This window comes from Oratosquilla oratoria, chromosome 3 (genome assembly GCF_046742065.1).
Source record: "Oratosquilla oratoria isolate Oo_2021 chromosome 3, ASM4674206v1, whole genome shotgun sequence".
Lineage (NCBI taxonomy): Eukaryota > Metazoa > Arthropoda > Malacostraca > Stomatopoda > Squillidae > Oratosquilla > Oratosquilla oratoria.
Window position 1 is genome coordinate 79,660,086 of NC_134779.1, and position 25,531 is coordinate 79,685,616.

At 38.8% G+C, this 25,531-nt stretch overlaps 1 protein-coding gene across 3 annotated transcripts in view; it reads left to right on the plus strand.

The window, feature by feature from the left end:
* The window catches only part of LOC143023996 (transmembrane protein 185A), a 41,509-nt gene extending 22,069 nt beyond the window's left edge, over window positions 1–19,440 (plus strand). Inside the window, exons 6-7 of one of the 3 annotated variants that reach the window (XM_076182700.1) lie at window positions 264–387; window positions 9,871–10,380. In XM_076182700.1, coding sequence (XP_076038815.1) covers window positions 264–387; window positions 9,871–9,914 — 168 coding nt within the window. In that variant the 3' untranslated portion in view covers window positions 9,915–10,380. Of the gene's footprint in view, window positions 1–263; window positions 388–9,864; window positions 10,381–13,316 lie in introns of those variants that run through there. The other 2 variants (XM_076182693.1, XM_076182685.1) reach the window with 2 other exon arrangements.
* The last annotated feature ends 6,091 nt before the right edge of the window (window positions 19,441–25,531 follow it).

A 25,531-nucleotide genomic window follows, 5' to 3' on the forward strand; every position in this document is an offset into this window, starting at 1 on the left:
CCTCCGTCCACAAGGAGCTAAGATGAAAGGGAAAACAAATGGGTTTGAGGGTGGGTACATACCTTGGGTGGCTACATCCCCTATAAGGGGAAAGAAGCCTTTTGGTATACAGATAATATTGATAATGAGACAGTAAAGAGGCAGACAGATTTTAGTTATTGATTGTATTGTACTTAGTTTTACATCACTGTGAATAAAACTATGTGAGTTTGGTGTCACAAGAATGTTGCTGGCTATTGCTTTATACTGTATTCCCATCACAGATTACCCTCGCCAGTAAACTCAACGGGTCCACATCTGCCACATATGCATCAGTAGTCTCACCTCTGTACCTATCTTACGTCACACTCTTATTAATGTCTTTTAACACCAAAAGAGCTAATCAGTGTAAGTATACATCTGTGTAGCACCATAGTTTGTCCCAGTGAACCATTTCTATGCATCTTAGTGGCTGTGTATATATATATATATATATATATGTTGTTTGGGCTGATACCAGGTGATATTAATCAACTGCATGTGAAAGACAGACCTTTGACTGAAGAGCATTTCATTTCATGGAGACATCTTCCAATTTGGAGTCTTTCCCCCACTACATAAACATAATATTAGCTAGTCAAGAATACACATTCCATACTCCCAATTTAATAATTGGAAATGACATTAAAAACTTCATTTGTGCTAATGTCAGTTTTTTTCAGCTTAGGATACCTTTGGATGTTTTTAATTATTCAAGAGAACTTACCTTTGTTAATCATATGGTCTCTCCTCAGTTGAATTTATTTATCTGGTATTAGCCAAATTTGAATTGGTAAAATAGCCATCAGTTAGTAAGAGATTTACTCGAGAATTTACAAAGCAGACTAGAAGAAATACCTTCAGGTTGCATCAATTTCTTATCCATTTACTACTGTTCACCAATCACACCAATCACTCTCTTCTTGCCCAATTTGACAGAAATTCCTAATGTGCCCAATGTTCTTTTCACATCATACATCTCCCTCATTCTTAGTCTTCTCATCTCTTCAAGTTTACTCCATTCACCTTTACCTTCCACACTCTTTTTTCTTGTCTTTCTGTACACTTTTCTTTCCATATGCCCAAGCCATACATCAACATCATCATCAATTAGAGGCATATGCCAAGGAGAGTGTTGCTTTACTCACACTCTGGCATCAGTCCCCACTGTCTATCTGAGCAAACTCCCATGCAGCCACCCTTCCAAACAACTTTCATCTGCTTTCCTCACACTTTTAGCTAATCTTTCTTTACTCATTCTTTTCATATACCCAAACCATATCAGCATTTTTTTTATAGACCTTATCAGTCAGCTCTCTCTCCAACCCCACCTCCACATTTTTCACTCTCTCCATTCTTATAACCCCCACCATCATTCTTAAACAACTCATCTTCTACACATTTAGGCTAATCCTTTCTACCTCCTGCAAATTTCAAATTTATATAGTGCAGTGGGCACAGTCACACCCTTGTAAAGTCTTCTCTTTGTATTCATCCACTGATATTTATTTATGACACTTTTCATTACTCCAAGACATTTATTTGCTTCCCTTACTCTATAATTTACTTCCACTCCTCCATTCCCTTCTACATGTTATTTGTACTTAAAGCCCTCCACTTTCTGCCATCTCTCACCCTCGATTTACCTCCAACCCACTCCCACCCTTGTACATCTCATCACTTTATTATTGCCCGCTTCATCTTTTGGCTTTCTCCTCTCACTAACCCTCCCAAAATCCACCACCATCCTCAGATTCAGTTATATGTGCAGTGTCATCTGCAAACTACTATCTCTTCTACCACTTCACTTCACTCTTAATAACTCCAAATCCCTGCCTGGTACCCTCATGTTAACATCCCTCACTACCCCATCCATATACATGTATCTCGAATTATGACAAAAGAAACAATATAGATTTAGTATATCTAGACTTTGCAAAAGCTTTTGATACCGTCCCACACGAAAGACTACTTACTAAATTAGCTTTGCATGGAATAAGTGGTAGCCTGATAGGTTGGACTAGTAATTGGTTGAATGGTCGAAAACAGAGAGTTGTTTTAAATGGAAAAACTTCTGGATGGAAAAGTGTTGCAAGTGGAGTTCCTCAGTGTTCCGTTCTTGGGCCACTTCTATTCATAGTATATATAAATGATATAGACCATGGACTAAAATCTACTGTTTCCAAATTTGCTGATGATACAAAACTGTGCGGAGTGGCAAATGATCACTCAAACCAATTAGATATTCAAGAAGATTTAGATAAATTACAGCAATGGTCTGAAAAGTGGCTAATGAAATTTAACACAAGTAAATGCAAGGTAATGCACATAGGTAAAAATAACAGTAAGTACGATTACAAGTTATTTGGAAATTCGTTAACAAAAGTGGATAGTGAAAAAGATCTCGGCGTAATTATCAGTAATGACCTCAAATCATCCAAGCAGTGTATTTCAGCCTCTGAGAAAGCAAATAAGATTCTAGGACTGATTGCGCGATCTTTTGATTTCAAAAGTCCATCACTCATTAACAAGCTATATGAATCATTAGTTCGTCCACATTTGGAATATGCTGTTTCCGTATGGTCACCGAATCTCATTAAAGACATTGACAGACTGGAAAAAGTACAATGGCGAGCCACAAAACTGATTCCAAATATCAAAAATAAATCATACGAAAATCAACTAAAACATATGAATCTGTTTTCCCTAAAAAAGCGTAGACTCAGAGGTGACTTGATACAGGTCTTTAAAATTCTAAAGGGAATTGACAACATCAAAAGTGACCAAATTTTTACATTGAATGAGAATCAGACAAGAAACAATGGTCTCAAACTGTCCGGAAATAGATTCAATTTGGAAGTAGGTAGAAACAACTTTGCCAACCGTGTAGTTAATGAATGGAATAAACTTCCTGCACAGGTAGTGCAATGTAGTTCAGTTCGAAGCTTTAAGAATCATTTAGATAAATACCTAAGTAAGATGCTGTAATGATTATAATTTATGTTATATTATTTGTTTTTGTTTTGTTATAATTTGTCTGTCTGATTTTTATTTATTATTAGTTATATGTCAATTTATCATTATTTACTATTTACCTGTTTGTTTATTATTTAACTATACCTATGCATTTATTTATGTATTTTATTTGTTATTTACATTATCATAGTTTTTATTTATTATTTTATTATTAATATGATTTTTTTTTCACATCCGACCTAGATATGGATCAAAAGGTCTCCTGTCGGCATGCTCCGCCTTTGTAATCCTTTATGTAGAACAACCATGGTGACACACACAACCTTGGCACAATAGCCATACCTTCACATCAAACCACTCACTCTCTCCATTCCTGGCCCTCACTTAAACTCTACTACTCATTTAAAAAATTTTTACTACCTTCAACATATTTCCCCCATCCCATACATCTGCAACACATTCCATAATTCTTCTCTCTCAACCTTGTCATACACCTTCTCCATATGTATAAAAAAACAAACAAACAAAAATCATATCTGTGTTAATACAAAAAATTTATAATGCCCTCTTCCTTTCTTGAACCCAAACTACTCTTCCCCAATTATTTCCTGTTCTTCTTCCAGTTTACTTACTGAATACCCATATGCCATACTAAGTACATTTAAAGTATTACATTCATATTTATCCTCCTTTCTCTTGCATAGTCGAACTATACATGCACTCCTCTACACCACTAGAGCACATCCTTCTTTTAGACACACCAAAGTATTTTACCAGTCATTTCACTACAACTACTATCAAGAAAAACAGTTTGAGGTGATGGAGGCTTTATTAGTATGACATTCTGCTTGTTAGAGCTTTATCAAATACATAGCTGTGGCACCTAAATCTCTAAGAGAGGAAGTAAAAAAGAAAAGACTTGAAGCTAAGAAAAAAAACGAGAACAGAACAGAGTCAGAAAAAGAGAGATTCTATTGGAGAGTAGTGAATATGAAACTAAGGAAATTCGACACACAAGAGAAAAACAAAAGGGAAACAGAAAACACAATGGAAGTGGCAGAAAACTAAGAGTGTCTTACACAAATATAGATGGATTAATAACAGGATTGAATGAGCTGAATGATTATCTGAAGGAAAAAGAACCGGACATAATGGGAATTGTAGAAACAAAATTAAAAGGTCCACTACCACCCAACAGTGTAGGACATGATGCATATAATTATTGGATTAGAAACAGAGAGACAAAGCAAGGGGGTGGAGTTATGTTCCTGACTAAGAAGGATATAAACGTGAGGTGTGTCACATATGGAAAGAATACAGTAGAGATGATTATGATCGAAGTGGAAGACAGAGATAAGAAGAGCAGAAAGTTTGTGATAAATTATGTACCTCTGAAAACAGCCTCGTGGGAAGAGAGTGAACATAAAAGTATGTTAGAGGACACAAAGATAACATTAAATAAGATAATGGAAGATGGAGGAAGAATAGTTATGATGGGCGACTATAATTGCAAAGAAATCTGCTGGGAAGAGATGACAGTAAAGGGTGGAGACGGCTCATGGGGAAACGCTCTACTTGAGATGATTACTGACAATACAATGACACAGTGGATACAGGAGAACACTAGGTATAGAAATGAGGAAGAACCATCGATACTAGACCTAATAATTACATCTGAACCTAGAATAGTGGACAAGATTGAATATAAAACACCAATAAGTAAAAGTGACCACATATTGATTGAACTGGAACTAAATGAAGAAAAATACATGAAAAGAAATGAACAATATAGAAAAGGAAGAATGATGTATGAAAAAACAAACTTTGATATAATAAGGGAATTCTTTCAAAAAGAAAACTGGGAAGAAATATACAAAGAAGAAACAACAGTGGAAGAGAAATGGAATATTTTGACAAAAATTTACAAAAAAGGAGTGGAAAAGTATGTCCCAAGACAAAAACAAGAAAAAGAATATGTAAAATGCTGGTACAACAAAAGCTGTAGGGAGTTAAAAGACAAAAGAGACAAAGCCTGGACCAGATGGAAAAAAGACAGAAGACCTGAAAAATGGAAAATATATACCTGTTATAGAAATGAATATGTACAAATGTGCAGAGAGGAAAAGAGAAAATATGAAAAAGATATCATAGAAAAGTGTAAAGATCAACCAAAACTATTCTACAGATTTGTAAACAATAAACTGAAAAACAAACAAGACTTGGAGAAATTAAGACAGGAGGGAGTTGAATACACTGAGGAAATGGAAATGGCGGAAATTATGAACAAACATTTTAAATCAGTGTTTACAAGGGAGAACATACAACCTGAAGAGAACGAATGGAAAGAGAAAGTCCCCCCTATGGAAGAAATAGAAGTAACAAAGAATGAAATATTAACACACTTGAGTAATCTTGATGTCAGAAAATCGCATGGACCAGATGAAATAGCAAACTGGATTCTGAAAGAATGCAGGAATGAACTGGCAGACAAAATACATAGCATAATAAACAGTTCCTTGAAAGAAGGAAAAGTTCCAGAAGATTGGAAAAAAGCAAATATAGTACCCATATATAAAGGAGGAAATAAAGAAGACCCTAACAACTATAGACTAGTCTCCCTAACAAGTACAATAGCAAAAATTTGTGAAAGAATTATCAAAAGTAGATGGGTAAAAAATTTAGAAAAAAACAACGTGTTAAATCCAAGGCAATTTGGATTCAGACAAGGACGATCATACGTCACCAATTTAATATGTTTCTATTCAAGGCTAATAGATATAATAGAAGAAAGAGATGGATGGGCTGATTGTGCATTTCTAGACCTAAAAAAAGCTTTTGACAAAGTACCACATAAGACGTTGCTTAAGAAATTAGAAACTGAAGGAGGAATACAGGGCAAACTGCTTAATTGGATGGAAGATTTTTTGCAAGAAAGGAAAATGAGAGTAGTGATAAGAGACAAACACTCAAAATGGGATGAAGTAATAAGCGGTGTTCCGCAAGGAACAGTTCTGGCCCCAATAATGTTTGCTATATATATTAATGATATGGATGAAGGAATTGAAAGCTATATGAGCTTCTTTGCAGATGATGCAAAACTACTGAAAAGAGTGAACATGGAAGAAGATTGTGAATCACTACAGAGTGATCTAAATATAGTACAGGAATGGAGTAAGAAGTGGGAGATGGAGTTCAATACAAAAAAGTGTAGTATAATGGAATTTGGAAAAAGCAAAAACAGAATAACAGGATCATATAAATTGGGAGAAGAAGGAATAAAAAAAGTAGAAAATGAGAAGGACCTGGGAGTCATTGTTATGAATAATATGTCACCTGAGAAACATATAAATAAGATTTTTGGAGAAACTTATAATTTAATAAGAACAATCAAAGTTGCATTTACATACCTGGATGAAGAAATGGTGAAGAAATTTCTAATCACCCTGATAAGACCAAGATTGGAATATGCAGCAACGATATGGTCACCAAGTACAAAAAAATGTATAAAAAAACTTGAAAGAATACAAAGAGCAATTACAAAATTGGCACCAACACTCTCAAAACTATCATATGAAGAGAGACTAGCAAAACTTGAACTACAGACACTAGAGCAAAGAAGAGAGGAGATTTGATAGCTATTTACAGAATCATGAAAGGCATAGAAATTACTGATAGAGAGAATCTGATAAAATGGGATGATAGAAATACAAGAGGACACGGAAAGAAAATAAAAAAAGACAGCTATAGAAGAGATTTGAAAAAGAACAGCTTTCCTCACAGAGTAATAGACAGTTGGAAAAAGTTAGATGAGAAAGTGGTGTGTGCAAAAACAATACATAAATTTAAAAATACATACATATACCAAGGCTCTTTCCCCCTTCCAAGGGAGGTAGCCACAAAAGGAAAGGCACAAAAACACTCCCACCCATTCCATCCCTGAATACACTCCACACCCCTCCACCCTCCCTCCCATCTTAGCACCTCCTGGATGACGGGTCATCCCTGCACCCTGCCCACCGCCCTGGGTCAGAAGCAGTGTCGCAAGACACAGTACATCCACAGCAAGGCCGCTTCATTTAATCGGCAACCCCCCCTCTCCGTCCCCCTTTGCATATAAGGAGAGGACGGGGAGAAATCCCTTCGGGCTGCGTCAAAATTTTGCTCACACATACTACCCCCCCCCCCCCGCCTATTCCTCCTCATGCAGTCACAACATCATCCATATACAACCATTCTCCACTCACCTCTGTCTTCCGTCCTCTCCCTTCCTTCCTCAACAGACATTCCCCTCTTCCCCAAAGCCCCCTTCACCCCATCCATCCACCTCATCCTAGGACGTCCCCTCATGTTCACTCCTTCCACATCTGCCTTCCATACCTCTTTTACTAGTCTTTCTTCACTCATTCTTTCCATGTGTCCAAACCATCCTAATATTCTTTCATCAACCCTCTCTCCCAAATCCTTTTTCACCCCTGTTCTCCTCCTCACCTCCTCATTTCTCACACTATCTAGCCTAGTAACCCCCACCATACTTCTCAGACACCTCATCTCAAACACATTCAAACTCCTTCTCTCTTCTTCTCTTATGTTCCACGTTTCTGCCCCATACAGTGCTGTTGGCACAATCACTCCTTCATACAGTCTCCTCTTCGCATCCATTCCCAAATGTCTATTCCTCATTACACTCTTTAAACCACCAAGGCATTTACTCGCTTCTCTCAATCTACATTCTACCTCCACCTTCACTCCACCTTTTCCTGCTACATTTGCACCCAAGTATCTAAAACTATCCACTTCCTCCAGTCGCTCTCCCTTAATGTTCACTTCCAGTCTACTGCCACTTTCACCCCTTGTACATCTCATCACCTTACTTTTACCCACATTTATCTTTAGCTTTCTTCTATCACATACTCTCCCAAACTCTGCCACCAGCTTCCTCAATCCCTCCTCTGACCCTGCCACAAGCGCAGTGTCGTCCGCAAACAACAGCTGGCTCACCTCCCACTTCTCTCCATTTTCTTTAACCATCTCCAATCCCTGACTCACTACCCTAGCATTCACCTCTCGCACCACCCCATCCATGTATAAGTTGAACAGCCAGGGCGACATAACGCATCCTTGATGAAGTCCCACCTTTACTTCAAACCACTCACTCTCTCCATTTCCAATCCTAATACAAGCTCTACTACTCACATAAAAACTCTTGACAGCTCCCAAAAGCTTTCCTCCTATCCCATATATCTGCATAACCTCCCACAATGCCTTTCTGTCTACCCTATCATAAGCCTTTTCCAGATCCATAAAAGCCCAAAAAACATCCTTCCCCTTTCCTATAGCTTTCTCACATATCTGTCTTACCACAAAGATCTGATCTACACAACCTCTACCTGTCCTAAATCCACACTGTTCCTCACCAATTACTCCTTCTGTTCCTCTCCTAATCCTCTCAATTAAGATTCTCCCATAAGCCTTCCCTACTACACTCAACAGGCTAATCCCTCTGAAATTACTACATTCACACTTGTCCCCTTTTCCCTTGTAAAGAGGAACTATACAGGCACTACTCCAGTCCTCCGGTACTTTACCCTCTCTCCAGCAAACATTAAATAATCTCACCAACCAGTCCACCATCACTGAACCTCCCTTTTTCAGACATTCTGCATGACATCCATCCAGACCAGGTGCCTTACCTGCTTTCATCATCTTTACAACTGCCTTCACCTCATCCTTCCTTATTTCTCCTCCGTTCTCCTCACTCATCACTCATTTTCTTCGCATTTCCCACTGCACCTATCTTTCCCTCCCTATCCTCCTTCACATTTAGCAACTCCCTAAAATATTCTGCCCATCTTCCCCTTACTGCCTTCTCTTCCATTATCATCTCTCCATCTGCACCTTTTACCTTTTCTTCTCTACTTGATTCGCCTCCTCTTCCTCTCTTAATTTCTTTCCAAAACATCTTTTTATTACTTTCAAAATTTTCTGTCATACTCTTTACCTTTACCTTTTGCTTTACTTCTCTTTTCTTCTCTTTTTACCTCTCATATGACTCCCTCGTCCTATTTTGTAACCAATCTGTGAAAGCTCGCTTCTTCTTTTCTACAACCTTCTTTGTTTCCTCATCCCACCATTCACTACCCTTTCTTCTATTTCCTCCTGTCCTTCTTGTTCCACACACCATCCTTGCACACTTTATGACTCCCTCCTTGAACCATCCCCATTCCTCCTCCACACCTAGCTCTACTCTATCCTTCACTCCCTCCCACTCCTTCAGCTTCTTTTCGTACTCCGTCTCCTTTAAATTGTAGTTTCCTTTTAATATTTTTTTCTTAATTCTTCAATTGTTTTATGTACTCTAAATATATGTGAATTTTAAGATCTATTTTTCTCATCCATTTCAATCCATTCTAAGTGTGAGATATATGTACAGTACATTTATCTTTGTATACAGCATTGAGTAAAAGCAGCAACGACTGCAACAGCACTGGAGGAGAGAAGCCAAACCCAGAGTGTGGGATCCAATGTATTTAACGTTGCGCCCAGCAGTTTCATGTTCGTTTCTCCCCGCAAGCTCGGGTTATATAAGGAGTCAGATGTTTGTCCACTATGTTATTTCTGAAGAAGCCCTGGTGGGCAAAACGTTAAATACATTGGATCCCATACTCTGCGTTTGGCTTCTCTCCTACAGTTGTATACAGTATTGTTTTCAGTTGCTTAGTTGTTAATATGATATGGTAAGTTAAAGAAAGAAAATACTTATTATAGTGTATTCGTATTAGTAAACTCATAATAGGCATCAGCTAGACGTGGTCGTAAGAACGTAAATATCCTTCATCCATAATTTATCAAACTCTTCCACAAATGCCTTAGCTGCAGGCGCATCACGGCTAGCAGCCTCACCTTTCGACAACATGTGGTGAACCTGGTAACACTTTGAAAGCAACGAAACCACCCAGTACTCACTATGAACTCATCTGAAGCATATTCTTCACCTGCACGTTCTTTCAACATGTGAAATTAACTTGTAGCCTTACTTTGCACTGCTTGCAACGTCACTCTCACATTTCTTTGCCGTACGCGATGCCGATTGCCACAACTATCTTACGCGCTGTGCTGCCAGACATGTACAGTAAACTCATAATAGGCATCTGCTAGATGTGGTCGTAACTCGCGCACGTCGTAACTCGGATAGTGACTGTACTTGATAAAACTCTAACAAGTGAAATGTCATACTAATAAAGCTGTGTCCTTACATGGTATTTCTTTTGATTCATTGGCAACTGCCAATTGCATACATAACTATCCCTCCCCTTATCATACACTCCATATGACAAAATCTAACCAAGGTATCTTACCAGATTTCAGTTCTTTTAACTTTCTTTATATCTCCTCTTTACTTATAGTCCTATCATTCTTCTTTCCCATTACAGCTATTTTTCTTGGTATCTTCCACTGTTGTAATCAAAGCCTCCCTCTCTTCCTCTCTATGCAACAGGTCCCTGAAATACTCAACCCATTTTCCTCATCTCGGGGTATTGGCTGCATGTTATTGTGGAGTTAAAAGCTGCTCAGTAGCATGCACCCAATACTTTAGGGTCTATGTGGGGTCCCCCTAAGGACCAGAGCCACACTCCTTTTTGTCTATTCATAGAGAAATGATGATACTTTATTATTCTGTAACTGTCCCTTCGTTATGCTGTCCCCCTACTTTTAATACTGTCCTGTATCACTTCTCTGAATGTTCATTTCCTTATTTCACTGAACCCTGTGGTGGGGGAGAAGAATACTACCACCAAGTGTTCCCACTTGAGTTGCGAAAGACAACAAAAAAGGGACAGGACAAGGCTTCCTACTCTCTGTAGCCTCAAAAGGGATATTCCTAATAAAAACAAAGACATAAGGGTGTCTGGGAGGAGTTTTCCAACCAGAACCCTAAGGTTTGGGTCTTTTAATGTGTGTGGATGTGGTAGAGATGAGAGTAAAAGGGAAGAGATAGGCAATATGTTTGTGAGAAGAAAGATGGATGTGTTGGCATTGAGTGAAACTTAAGTTGAAAGGGAGGGGCGAGTATGAGTTTGGAAGTGTAGTTGGGTGTCAGGAGTGAAGAGAGGACAAGGGAGAGAAGGGATAGCTATACTAGTAAGTGAAGAGGTAGGTAAATGTGTGGTGGAGTGGAAGGAGGTTTCTTCAAGGTTAATGTGGATGAAGGTGAACTGGGAAGGGAGATGTGGGTTTTTGTAAGTGCATATGAGCCTGGTAGTGAGAAGAGTGTAGAGGAAAGGGAGGCTTTTTGAATAGATTTAGATGAGTGCATAGAGGGTTTAGGGAGAAATATCACTGTAGTAATATTGGGAGATCTTACTGCTAGGGTAGGAAATGAACCAATAGACAGAGTGGTTAGGAAGTGTGGAGTACCAGGAATAAATTATAGTGGAGAGTTGATGGTGATGTGTCTAGAGCAGTATTTCTCAACCAGGGTTCCCCAGAACCCTAAGGTTCAGCAAATGGTCCCTAAGGGTTCCGCAAGAAGAAGTGAGAGAAGCTAATGCACTTTTTTTTTTTTTTTTTCATATAGGTAATATGATTACCTATATGAAGTGGAGTGCTGTGGATAGCCATTGTTGACGAGTAGTGTTGTCATACGTTGGAGTTCGAATCCATCAACAAAAAGAAGATGAACTCCTTTACCGCCCAACCAACACCCACAAACACCAATATAACAACACTAGATCTGTACTACAAAGGACATATGAACACCGGCTACAAAGAAGACGAAAGAACACTTCGAAATATTATCACACGTAACATTCGACCCATCAACCCAGACACTAAGATACGCCTAATCGTATACTACAAAACCTCTAAAACACACACCCTGGTAATGAAGAACAACAGCCAGCCCCCCAACCCTCCTCTACAAGAAGTCAATGTTGTGTATAAGTTTGATTGCCCTGTCGGTGATTGTCAGCACCGCACCTCCTCATACATTGGCATGACTTCTATGACCCTCTCCAAAAGACTCACATACCACCTCCAGAATGGCGCCATCAAAACACACATGATAAAAGAACACAAAACCACCATCACCAGACAAACACTAAACGAAAACACTAAAATAATTTACAAAGCTCACGACCCCCTTCACCTTAAGATGGCCGAAGCAGTGAACATTTACATCAAAAAACCTTCCATTAACATACAACTTATGCCCACAACCACACTCCCAAGCAGTAGACACACATAACACAAACAATAACACCCATTTCCACAATCTACAAGAAAGTTGCTACTTCCACATACGCAGCGCTACGGATCACGGCAATAGGCTGACCTCTCCCAGTGTTCGGCCAATGTACGGCCTGTATATAAACCTATGTAATCACCAAACATTGTAACTCCCTCCCTGAGGATGACCGAGTAAGGTCAAAATACGTATTGGAGAAATTAAAAAAGAGAAAACTGCACCAAATGTCTTTTGGACACCTTCTCAGCTATTTGGAACAAACACAGAAACTTGTTGCACAAGACAAATTAAAGCTTCAATATAAGCTCAACAACGCCATTGTTGCTGTAGACTTCTTGAAATCATATATATATATATATATATATATATATATATATATATATATATATATATATATATATATATAACAACCTACCTTATATACCCACTATATAACACCCTCTTTATTCTGTATTTCTCATATGCTTTCTTATTTCTTCTTTGCAACCCTCCTAGATGTGCTTGTTTCTCTTCTGACAGTACTGCTTACACTTCATAATTTGCTACATCTACTTCTGTTCCTTCCTAATCTCATCATCCCACACACTGTCTTTGTGGACTTTAGCACTTCCTCCTTGAAACATACCCATTCTTCCTTTAGTCCCATTTCTCCTTTATCATTTACTACATCCCAGACCTCTCAATTTATCTGGTATTCTTCTGCTTTCTTCTCATTTTTTTCTTTTCTTCTTTCTCTGCTTGATCTCCACTCTCAATTGTCCTTCTACAGTATAATGATCAGATCATCCATTACCCTTTCTTATGAATATGTATACAGCCAGAACTCTTCCAATCTTCATTTTGGGCACCACTGTAGTAACAAGCATAGAAAAAAAATAATTGACAGTTTATGAAGTAACTGTAAAATTTTATTGAAAAAAGAACATGAAATTTCTAATTAGGTATCTAAATTTGTAATGGTATTTTTTTTTTTCCTTCTTCTTCTTTTTCTTTTTCTTTTTCCCTTCAGGAGCTGCAACCTCCGTGGGTATTGTTATATTATTTTTTTTCCCTTTTTCTCTCTTTCTCTTTTTGACAGGGTGGTTTGGGTTAAGGAAGGACTTGTGCCAGTTCTTGCTGGGTGTGTGCCCCTTACTTCAGGAGTATGCCAACATATCATACAGCATGTCTCATACAGAAGAAGGTATGGTCGCAAGCCCAGGTAGTCAAATGAGTCAAGGAGTAATTACATCTGAGAAGCGAGATGTTATTGGGTCTTCTCGGAGGGTTGACCACCGGGTGGTGGTCCCAGCTGTAAGCCTGGAAGTACCAGATTAGGATGTTTGATCATTTTTGTTCATTCTCACATTCCATTAACACCTTTGGTTTGAGGGGCTATTCCTCAGCCAAACAAAATTGTCTAGCATTAAGCAGAACAAACTCATGGAAGTATGACACTGTTGAAAGAGTAATTGAAAATAGTTTTAACCTGTTAATCAGAGAGGTCACCCACTCTGTTGAATAAGATTTTCTGGAGTTAGGCAGAACATATGTTTTTGAGAAGGGTTAGTATTGTTTTTCATGAGACAAATGTGTAGACAGTAGTCCATATATATTGAATTTAGAATGAAAGGACCTGTTGGCATATAATTTATTAGCATCTATAAGGAATAAAGATATTTTGATGGTAGGTGCTATCACTTCAAAGATGTAAAAAAATTATTCATAGAATAGGAATAATTGAATTATCAATCTGCAAATCCCATCAGAGATGGATGTAGTCACAAATGAATAGTGCTTTGGTTAGTGTCTTATGAAAAACAGGCATTAGCTGGTTATATGTATGTGTGTGTATGTATATATATATATATATATACATACATATATACATACATACATACAGTGGTGGTTACCAGTTCATATAAACATGTCCTTGGAATTTCATAAGCTCTGTGAACTGGATATTAAAAATTGGCTTATACAGGCTATGATGCAGCCTAAGTGATATCTGCCTGCTACTGGTCTAATGAGAGAACCTGTTATTAAAAGTTTTGGATACTACCACTGTGTACATATATATATATATATATATATATATATATATATATATATATATATATATATATATATATATATATATACACACAATAGCTGCCATAAGTTTGGTTATTAGGTGGTGTGTCTCTTTGCACAGTGCAACACTGCTCCCCCCCACTGTCCTTGAAACATAACAACCAGCATTGCACTGAATGCAGTGTAACTCCTGTATTTTTAGAGATATCCTCCACAGAATGCCCTGCCTTAAACAGGGCCACTATAGCAACAATTTTGTCACGTTTGATTTCATGTCCACTATCCATAGCCGGCAACACAGACGCCAAACCACTTAGAATTTACGTAGAATTGTAGGCAAAGCACAGAGCTCCAGAAACATAATCCTCCCCCGGTTGAATCTCAAACAGCACTAAGCCTGGAAACACTGCATGCCCTGGTGACAGCCAACCTTGGTCTCACTGCCAGGCATACGAAAAAATATCTGGCTCACTTGGGATAATGAGGGTGAGGGACTTCCAATTTGTGGCATAAGAATTGACATCAGCATTATTGTGTCCAAACTTATGGCAGCTATGGTATATATATATATATATATATATATGTATATGTATATATATATGTGTGTATGTGTATATATATATATACACACACACACATGTACACATACATACATGTATATAATGTATATTTTTCTTTGCTTTCAGTTACTATCAATTCACTTTAGACAAAGATTTGGTTATAAGGTTTAATGTCACCGTTATTGTAGTGCATGTATGTGCACACGTACATTACCTTCTATATTGTAATTTGGTAAGTATCTAATGAAAGTAGATATCACAATTTATATTAATTTTCTCTTCTTCCTTGCTGTTATGATCTATAAAGAAAAATATTTGGTTATAAGTTTATTATTGCCACACATGTATGTGTCCATGCCATGTATATTTATATATATATACATGTACATGTGTATTTGTGCTTGTATACTTGCATACATAAATTTATTAGTGTGTCAGTGTGAGTATTATTATTATTATTATTTTTTTTTTTTTAATGAATGAAGAAGGAAAGTTGAGTGACATTGTGTAGACTGAGATTGTAAGTTTTATGTACTGCTAGTACATACATAAACAAAGTGGTCTTTTCCCCATGTAAATGGGGTGGCCCAATCAAAGCATACACCCACCCAATATGTATACCACATCCATCCAAAACCCCTTTTGTTGTCCCTCCTATCCGTACACCTCATGAGTGAAGGATCATCCTTGCCACCCTAAACTATATCTCCACAATATGGTTCCCAATAATCACCAAATTGAACACTACAAACACTTCAGGATGACAACCAATCACCTATACCACACAAAATATCCACATAGAAGTAGGTAAATACATACACACCCAGGTAACTAAATAAGCTCTTCAAGAAGCACTGCCAAACTCACTACTCCATTGACAGTCCCCAAATATAATCTCCCACAGAGAAAAGCCTCCCACACTTCTCTCAGCTTCTCCTTGTGCTCCTGCTTCTTTTCCTTTTCATTTAAACAGTTGACTCAAAGCACCTCCGTACCCTCTCCCTTTTTCCTCTTTCTCCACCTATTCTCCACTCTTGACTTACCTTCCACCAAAAAATGAATTGATATTCCCCACTCTCTTCCTGAAGAACATGGACATCTATAACTCTTCCTACTCTTCTCATGGATACCACTACATAGTCCATTAATGCCTTATAACCCACCCTTCCATCCACCCTCTCCCAAGTGTGCTTATACTTGACTTTTTTCCTAAACACTGTGTTAGCTATCATCCATTCTCTTTCTAAACACATTTCCACCATCAACTCTCAACTATAATTTTTACCTGGCACTCCAAACTTCCAAATCACTCTGTCTATTGGTTCATCCCCTATTCTAGCATTGAGATCTTCCAATACCACTACACTGACATTCCTCCCAAAACTCTCAAAGCACTCATTTAAATCTATAAAAAAAATATCCCTGTCTTCTACCCTCATCTCACTATCAGGCCCGTATGCACTTACAAAGACCCACATCTCCCTTTCCAGTTTCACCATCATCCACATTAACCTTAAAGAAACCTTCCACTTCACCACACACTTACCTATATCCTCACTAGTAGAGCCACTCCTTCCCTCCATTGTCCTCACCTAACTCCCGACACCCTCCCCACTACTCTCTCAAACTCAAAAGCACCCCTCCCTTTCAAGTTAGTTTTACCAACACATTCATCTCCCTTCTCACAAACATACTGCCTATCTCTTCCCATTTACTTTCACCTGTACCACACCCACACACATTAAAAGACCCAAACTGGTTCTGGTTGGAAAATTCCTCCTAGACCCTCTTATGCCTTGACTTTTTGTAAGAATGTACCCCTCAGGGTTACAGAGAGCAGGATGCCTAGTCCCATCACTCCATCCCATTTTAGCAGTCTTTTATGACCTGAGTGGAAAAACTTAGTGGCAGTATACTCTCTTCCCCCCCTACCACAGGGGACAAAGGCAAAAATGGAAATATATATTCAAAAAAGTTGTACAGGATAGTATCAAGAGGTGGAGAGGACAGCACCATGGAGGGAAGGTCACAGTATGATAAAGTAACATCAATTCTCTATGAGTAGATATTTCCTCTAGCACAGACAAAATGATGTGTGGCTCTGGTTCATAGGGGTGCCCCATATAGTCCCTAAATTATCAGCTTCATATTATTTATCAAAATTTTATAGCACATTAACATGCAGTCAGTATCCCAGATGGGGAGGTAGCCAATTTGAAAGATAAGTACCCACTCCCACCCATTTTGCTCCCACCCATTCTACTCCCATCCACCACCCTTTTTTCCCTTTTATCTTAGCTCCTCATGGATGAGGTGTCATCCCCATATCCCACCCACTGCCCTGAATCAGAAGCAATGCATCAAGAAACAGCACATCCACAGCAAGGACACTTCACTTAATCAGCAACCCCCTTTCCATTCCCTCATGCAGAAAAAGAGAAGATGTGGAGAAATCCCTTCAGTCTCCATCAAAATATCATTGATACATAACCACTCCCTACCCTCCCATCCCCCACTCCTCCCTTCCTTGCATCATATTATCATTTATACACAGCCATTCTCCACTCACCCCTACCTCCTGCCTGTTCCCTTTCTTGGTCAACACCCCTTTCATTCCATCTATCCATCTCACCCTCATTCATCCCTGAAGTTCATTCCCTCCACCTCTGCTTTCCACACCTCTTTTAATAATCTTTCAACACTCATTCTTTCCATGTATCCAAACCATCCCAATACTCTTTCACCAGCCTTATCTGCCATCTCCTTTTCCACCCCAGCTCTCCTCCTCACCTCCTTGTTTCTCATTCTATCCAACCTTGTAACTCCTACCATACCTCTCAGACATTTCATTTCAAATACCTTTAAACTTTTCCTATCTGCTTCTCTTAAATTTCATGTCTGCCCCATACAGTGCTGTCAGTACAGTCACTCCTTCTTATAGTCTCCTTTCTGCATCTATTCCCAAATGCATATTTCTCATGACACTTTTTAATCCCTCAGAGCATTTACTTGCTTCTCTCAGTCTACAATTTACTTCCACCGCCACTCCTCCCTTTTTTGCCACATGCAAACCTGAATACCTAAAGCTGTCCACTTCATCCAGCCTATCTCCTTTAAGGCTTACTTCCAACTCGCTGTCATCCCCTTCACTTGTACATTTCATCACTTTTATTTTACCCACATTTTCCTTAAAACTTCTCCTATAGCCATCCCAAATTCAATCACTAACTACCTTAATCCCCCCTCTGCTACAAACACTGTTATCAGCAAACAAAAACTCACCTCCCACTTTTCTCCATCTTCTTTAACCATATATATTTAATATATATATATGAGGGGTGAGGGAGTATGTGCAAGAAATAAACTGACGAAGCCCGAAGGGAGTTCTCCCCATCTTCTCTTCTGCATGAGGGGATGAAGAGGGGGGGGGGGGTCACCAATTTAACGAATTGGCTTTGCTGTGGATGTGCTGTGTCTTGCAACACAGCTTCTGACCCAGGGCAGTGGGTAAGATACAGGAATGACCTGTCATCCAGGAGATGCCGATGTAAGAGGGAGGGAAGAAGGTAGAGGGGAGTGGAGTATGTCAGGGATGGAATGGGTGGGAGTGGTTTTTATGCCTTTATTTTTTGGCTACCTCCCTTGTAGCAGTGGCCAAGAAAGTAGGAGAAAGAATTAAGAAGACAGATCTCCTAGAGGTAAAGAATGAAAGCTAGAACAAGAAAATCAGAAAATAGTCTTCAAAGAAATAGTACAACAGTAGGTAGAGGAAAATACTAAAGAAATGGTAATAAAAGTAATTAAAGAAAAGGAAAACTGGGTAAGAGGCATAGTGGATAAAAAAAAGTGCATTGTAGTTTATGGTATTAAAGAAAAACATAATATACATAGATACCAAAGAGAAAAAGAAGAGAAATTGCAAAAGCAATTCTGAAAGAGATACAAGAGGAGGGACAGGTAATGGACAAAGAGATAGAGTACTCTAGAGAAAAATAGTATGGGCCACTAAAAATCAAACTAAGGTCTAAAATGATAGCTGAAGAAATACTATCAAAAGCAGCAAAGCTGGTAAATAGTGAAAATTACAAAAATGTATTGATAAAGAAATGAGCAATGAGGAAAAAAAGAGAAAGAAAAGACTGAAATTAAGCAAATGAAAAAAGAGAGAAGAATGGAGACTGATTTTTTTTTTTTTTTTTTTTGAGAGAGAGAGAGAGAGAGAGAGAGAGAGGCTGAGAAAATGGTACATCAAAAAAAGGAAACATGAAAAAAAAGAGAATAAAAGAAAAAAATTAAAATAATATATACATACATATACCAAGGCTTTTTCCCCCTTACAAGGGAGGTAGCCAAAAAGGGAAAGGCATAAAATAATTTCCACCCATTCCACCCTCCCTCTTATCTGAGCACCTCCTGGATGACGGGTCATCCCTGCACCTTGTCCACTGCCCTGGGTCAGAAGCAGTGTCGCAAGACACAGCACATCCACAGCAAGGCTGCTTCATATATATGAACTTTGCAGATGATGCAAAATTACTAAAGAGAGTAAGTACAGAGGAAGATTGTAAATCACTACAAAAAGACCTGGATAAATTCGTTAAAAATGTTAACTCAGAAAGGGACCTAGGAGTAGTTATCAGCAATGACATTGCACCAAACATTTCAACAAAATAACTGCAGAAACCTTCAATTTACTAAAATCAGTGAAAGTGGCCTTTGACTACTTAGATGAAGAAATGGTAAAAAAATATTAGTTACATTGATAAGACCAAGATTGGAGTATGCTGCGACACTATGGACACCCAGTACTAAAAAGAATATAAAGAAATTAGAATTCAAAGAGCAACAACAAAGATGGCACACTCTCCATACTGACACACAAACAAATATTGTCCAAACTCGAACTACCAACCCTGGAACAAAGAAGAGAAAGAGATCTAATGACCATCTACAGAATTATGAAAAGGATGGAAGTCCTCAATAGAGATGATTTACTAAAAACAAGAGGACATGAAAAGAAACTTTAAAAGAATAGTTGTAGAAGAGATCTGAAAAAGAATAGTTTCCCACACAGAGTGGTGGATATCTGGAATAAATTGGATGAAGAAACAGTGAGTGCAAAGACTATACAAGAAGAAACACAATGGCAAAATTGTATAGACACGGATTTTCACAATGGCAAAAGCCGACAAGACTGTGAGAATCAACACCGTGTGAGATGGTGTTGATTCTCACTATACAAGAATTTAACCCATTAAACTCCGATGACAAGATGTCTTGTCATTTGGTCAAATAAAACAAAAAATCATAAAACACCAAAATGTTTGATCAAACACCAGAAAAAAATATGACGTCTGTCCTCGCTTCCTGCGAGGACAGACGTCATATTTTTTTCTGGTGTTTGATCAAACATTTTGGTGTTTTATGATTTTTTGTTTTATTTGACCAAATGACAAGACATCTTGTCATCGGAGTTTAATGGGTTAAGAACAGACTTGATGCTGAAAGATACAAAGACGGGTCACTACAAGCATTGCTCTCTTCCTGTAAAATACAACTAAGTAAATATACACATACACATACACTCCATGTATAGCTCCCCTTTCTGTATAATACAACTAGGTAAATACACACTCTATTGTATAGTTTACTGGACAAAAACCAGACTTTGTGTAAGTGTGAAATGTAATGCAAAGTGCACATGCAAGTATACAAGGGTTATGCATATTGAGGTATGTTTATAGTTGAATGTGGATACATACTGTGCAAGGATTTCTTTTCTGCTATTTACATTTATCCAAATAAAGGCAACTAATAAAGGGGTGCAATGAGTCAGTACTCTAAATGTAAGGTACAAATACAAGCACACAATCAGCCAAATGGTTCACTAGGTGGCCTTGGAGTTTAGCAGTTTTTTAATTGAAATAGAAGTGAATCATATGAGATCTGAATTGTGTCACATGTTTGCTAATGGGTCTCCATAAATAATGATGATGAAATTGATTCAGGGTAGACCACAAAGTGCATGAAGCTTCTTGAAGGCTTTTAATTTGTCCGAGGAGTTTAAGGAAATGACAAGTATATTAGCAACTGTTTCACTATAAAGCATACACATAGTAGTAATTCTTGTGTAGTTTTATTTCATTCTGTGTTCACACATGTACAGTATATTTTTGTTGAATAATAAATATGTAATATATTAAGTAGAAACTTGTATTGTCCTTTCGAACTACTGTTATGTGTTAAAAACTGGAAACAAGTATTAATGCATCATTCATATCATCATACAGTGGTACCTCTATTTACATGATTAATCCATTCTGTACACCTCTGCATAGATAGAAATTTGTATAAATGGAAACCCTATTTCCCATTAAAATCAATGTTAATTCAATTAATCCCTTCCCAACCTCGAAAAAGTCTACTTTTTTCTTCTGATATGATGAAGCCTGTCACCAAACAGATATAGATAGGGATGATGATGTTCCCACAACATTAATGCCAAAAAATCAATGTTAAAGACCACTTACAAGGTAAAAAATATAATGAAAAAAGCAATCTTTTGTACCTACTGATGGTAAGGCTTGCAGCTGGCATAGGGGGATGGGAGTGAGGAGGTGGTGGAGTGGTGGGGGCTTACTGACCCCCCTCTGAAGGAGGAGGTGCTCCTTCAGTTGGAGCAGCACCCTCATCAGGGCACTGTCGTTTGGCACAAGGCTGGAAAAACTCTGTGATGGTTGCTTGCCATCACCATGTGTGCAGGATTTGGCAGTAGTGAGACATGACCAGTTCATTAAACTGGCCTGCAACACGACTCACTAGTGTCTGGTCCAGGTGTGTGACCTCCACAAAATTGTAGAGCTTCCTCCACATTACACAGGCCTCCTTCACCTCCTCTGTGGTGGGGCCCTGAACATAGTCATCGTCTCCCTCAACCTCTTGCTGTTCCCGGGCCAGTTCGGCAACCTGCTCCTGATGCAGCTCCTTCAGCTCCTCAGTGGTCAGTTCATCCTCGTGCTCCCTTTCTAACTCCTCGACATCCCCGTCCTCCATCTCCAGGCCCAGGTCCCTCCCTAGCGCAACTATGTCCGAGATGACCAATGAACCAGCAGACTCAAAGCCCTCGAAGTCCCACTCTCTGTCAAATGAAGGCCAAAGATTCTTCCACGCTGCCTGTAGAGTCCTGATGGTCATCTGCTCCCAGCTCTTGCTAATCATCTTGACACAGTACAAGATGTTGAAGTGGGACTTCCCAAATTCTTGCAGGGTTAGGTCTGTGTCGGTGGTTGCATTAAAGCAGTGTTCAGACAGAGCACATGTGTACAGCTTCTTAAAATGAGAAATTACCTGCTGGTCCATCAATTGCAGAATGGAAGTGGTGTTCGGAGGCATTAATTTAATTGTGATGAAATGCAGGTCTTGGGGAAGATGTGCCTGCATGTCAAGGGGATGTGCTGGGGCTTTATCCAGCAGCAGGAGGCACTTCAGTGATCTCAGTGACCTCAGGGCCACATGCCCCTTCGAGCCACTCCTGGCCCAGCTGTCGGGTTGCCCACGCCTTTGGGTTGGAACGCCACATCACTGGAAGTCTGCTCTTCAGGACGTTGCCCCTCTTAAATGCTTGTGGCGTCTCTGAATGATACACTATGAGCGGCATGATCTCACAGTCACCACTCACATTAGCACACAACATCACTGTAAGCCTGTCTTTTATAGGCTTATGCCCCAGCAAAGCTTTCTCCTTAGCAGTAATGTAGGTGCTGTCAGCCATCCTCTTCCAAAAGAGCCCTGTTTCATCACAATTAAATACCTGCTATGGCAAGTAACCTTCATGACGCACCAGCTCCTCAAACTCCTTGACGAATGCCTCAGCTGCGTCTGTGTCCACACTTGCTGCCTCACCATGCTGTGTCACTCTGTGGATGCCCATATATTGCTGAAACTTCTCAAACCACCCCTTACTGGCTGTAAAGGGCACTGAAGATGGTGTAAGCTGGCCACTGGTACCAGCCTGTTGCTGCTGTAGGTCGGCATACACTTGGTGAACCCTTGAACAGATCATTTCCTCACTCAAGCTGTCACTGTTATGCTGATTATCCTGTATCCACACAAATAATAACCTTTCCACCTCATTCAACAATGCTGGCCTCTTATGTGTGCTGACATACCTTATACACTTAGACACATTAGCTGACAGAATTTATCTTTATTTAAAAGAATGGTTCTTATTGTTGACTCAGGCATACCAAACTCTCCCACCAGCTTACACACGCATAAACCTTGAGCAGCTTTGGCAATCACTTCCCTCTTTTTCTCAATCATGATGCTGGTTTTCTTATGAGCACGAGCTTCAGTAGGACTTCTCACCTGTTTTGGAGGCATTTTAAAGGCACAAACAGTACAATACCAAGGGGCAGGCACCGAAAGAAGGACCAGTCGTGCACACAACAAACAAAGATGACAGGAGGAGACACAACACAGCGCGTGAATGGTGACATCAGCAAGATGGCAGCGCGGGATTTGATTTCCCGTGCAGTAATGAACACCAATGGGCCCACGTAAACAGAAATTTTCCGCATAAATAGCAAGATTTTCCCCATAATTTGACCACGTAAATAGAATTTTGTATACATAAGGGTACGCATAAATAGAGGTACCACTGTATTGCTAACTATCCCAGTCATTATTTCTTCCAGGTATTATTTATATATTTTATAGCCTTTCATTTGTATATGTACTACTTCTCTCTTAAAATTTTGTGCAGTCTATCAACATATTTTGATCTCCATTTTTCTACATCCCTTCTGCTTTGGTTACCTATTACCTCTAAAGCTTTAGTTTTATGCCTAACCTCATTGTTCAAGATTTCATCAGGGCTGCACATGTTAATATGTAGTGACAAACATTGTATTTGGCCATTATTGCTTCATATAGAAGAGGAGTACAGTAGAGTATATATGTTAGATATTTCTTTTTCTTTTATCTTTTTCTTATGCTATTCTCATCCCTTTTCCCTTCATAATTGTTCATCTTTATGTATTCAGCCATATTGCATATCAGATTATCATATTCATGAAAAACATGTTACAACACAATTTTGTCGCATATAATAAAAGTAGTATGCATATCTGGCTTAAACCATACACTGCTAATTCTGGATATTCTAGAATTCATGGAATTAAAAAAAAACGCTTCAATAGGGATAGTGAGATACATAGGAATATAGTTTTGAATTAACAAACACTTGAGTCATAAATGTTGGTAAAAAACAAGCATCAGTTGTTGTGTTTAGCAGTAAGCAATGAAACATCAGTTGCTGATAGCAGTTCAAGGATTAAACCAGATAGCCAATTTGATCTACTTCTGGGAGGTGTTGTTAGAATTTATTATTTATGTTAGTTATCAAATCTTTCAGATTGACTTTCATTCCTTAATTCATTTTATTTCATTTATCTGTCTATTTATTTATTTTTTGTGTCCTTAAACTTCAATAGTACAGCATATGTTCATATTAATTATGTTTTGATAATATTTTGTTCATTTACATGTATTATTCGCATTTAGATAAATGTATTCTTTTGAATACAGTACATATGATTAGTCATTGTTTACATTTAAGTTATATTTGTATCTGCAAAAATGCACCAGGTCTCAAAGCATTTTACAATGTCAAACTGTATAATGTTTATGTTTTTACATAGAATGCAAAGGCAGTTGTTTATATAACAAACTAGAATTATTGGACTTTGAGCATGATGTTGGTTTACAGATTTTCATCAGTGAAATCAGCTCCTAAAATGGACTGGAATAAAAATTTTGTAAAAAATAAATAAATAAATAAATAAAAAAATTTAGCCTTTGGACTGGTTTCTTACAAGTGGGTAAAATATGTTGCTGGACATGTTTATCTCTTTTACTATGATAATCTATTTGTATTTTGCTGTGGCTAGGCCCTCCTTCCTGGAGGATGACTAACTACTACCTTACCACCTCCTCGCCTCTTCATGCTGTTCCCCAGGGATTGATTCCCATGAGGGAAGTCAATGTTGAATGTGAGGTAGTAACTGAGACTGACAGTATGATGGGGGTTACTAGGCTAGATAGAGTGAGAAATGAGGAGGTGAGGAGGAGAACAGGGGTGGAAAAGGAGCTGGGAGATAGGGTTGATGAAAGAATATTAGGATGGTTTGGACACATGGAAAGAATGAGTGAAGAAAGACTAGTAAAAGAGGTGTGGAGGGAGTGAACATGAGGGGACATCCTAGGATGAGGTGGATGGATGGGGTGAAGGGGGCTTTGGGGAATGTCTGTTGAGGAAGGACGGGAGAGGACAGAAGACAGGGGAGAATGGTTGTATATGGATGATGTTGTGATGGAATGGGCGGGTGGATGGGGGGTGAGGTAGTATGTGTGAGCAAAATTTGACGCAGCCCGAAGGGATTTCTCCCCGTCCTCTCATTTTATGCAATGGGGGGTCGCCGATTTAATGAAGCGGCCTTTGCTGTGGATGTGCTGTGTCTTGCGACACTGCTTCTGACCCAGGGCAGTGGACAAGGTGCAGGGATGACCCATCATTCAGGAGGTGCTAAGATGGGAGGGAGGGTGGAGGGGTGTGGAGTGTATTCAGGGATGGAGTGGGTGGGAATGATTTTATGCCTTTTTCTTTTTGGCTACCCCCCTT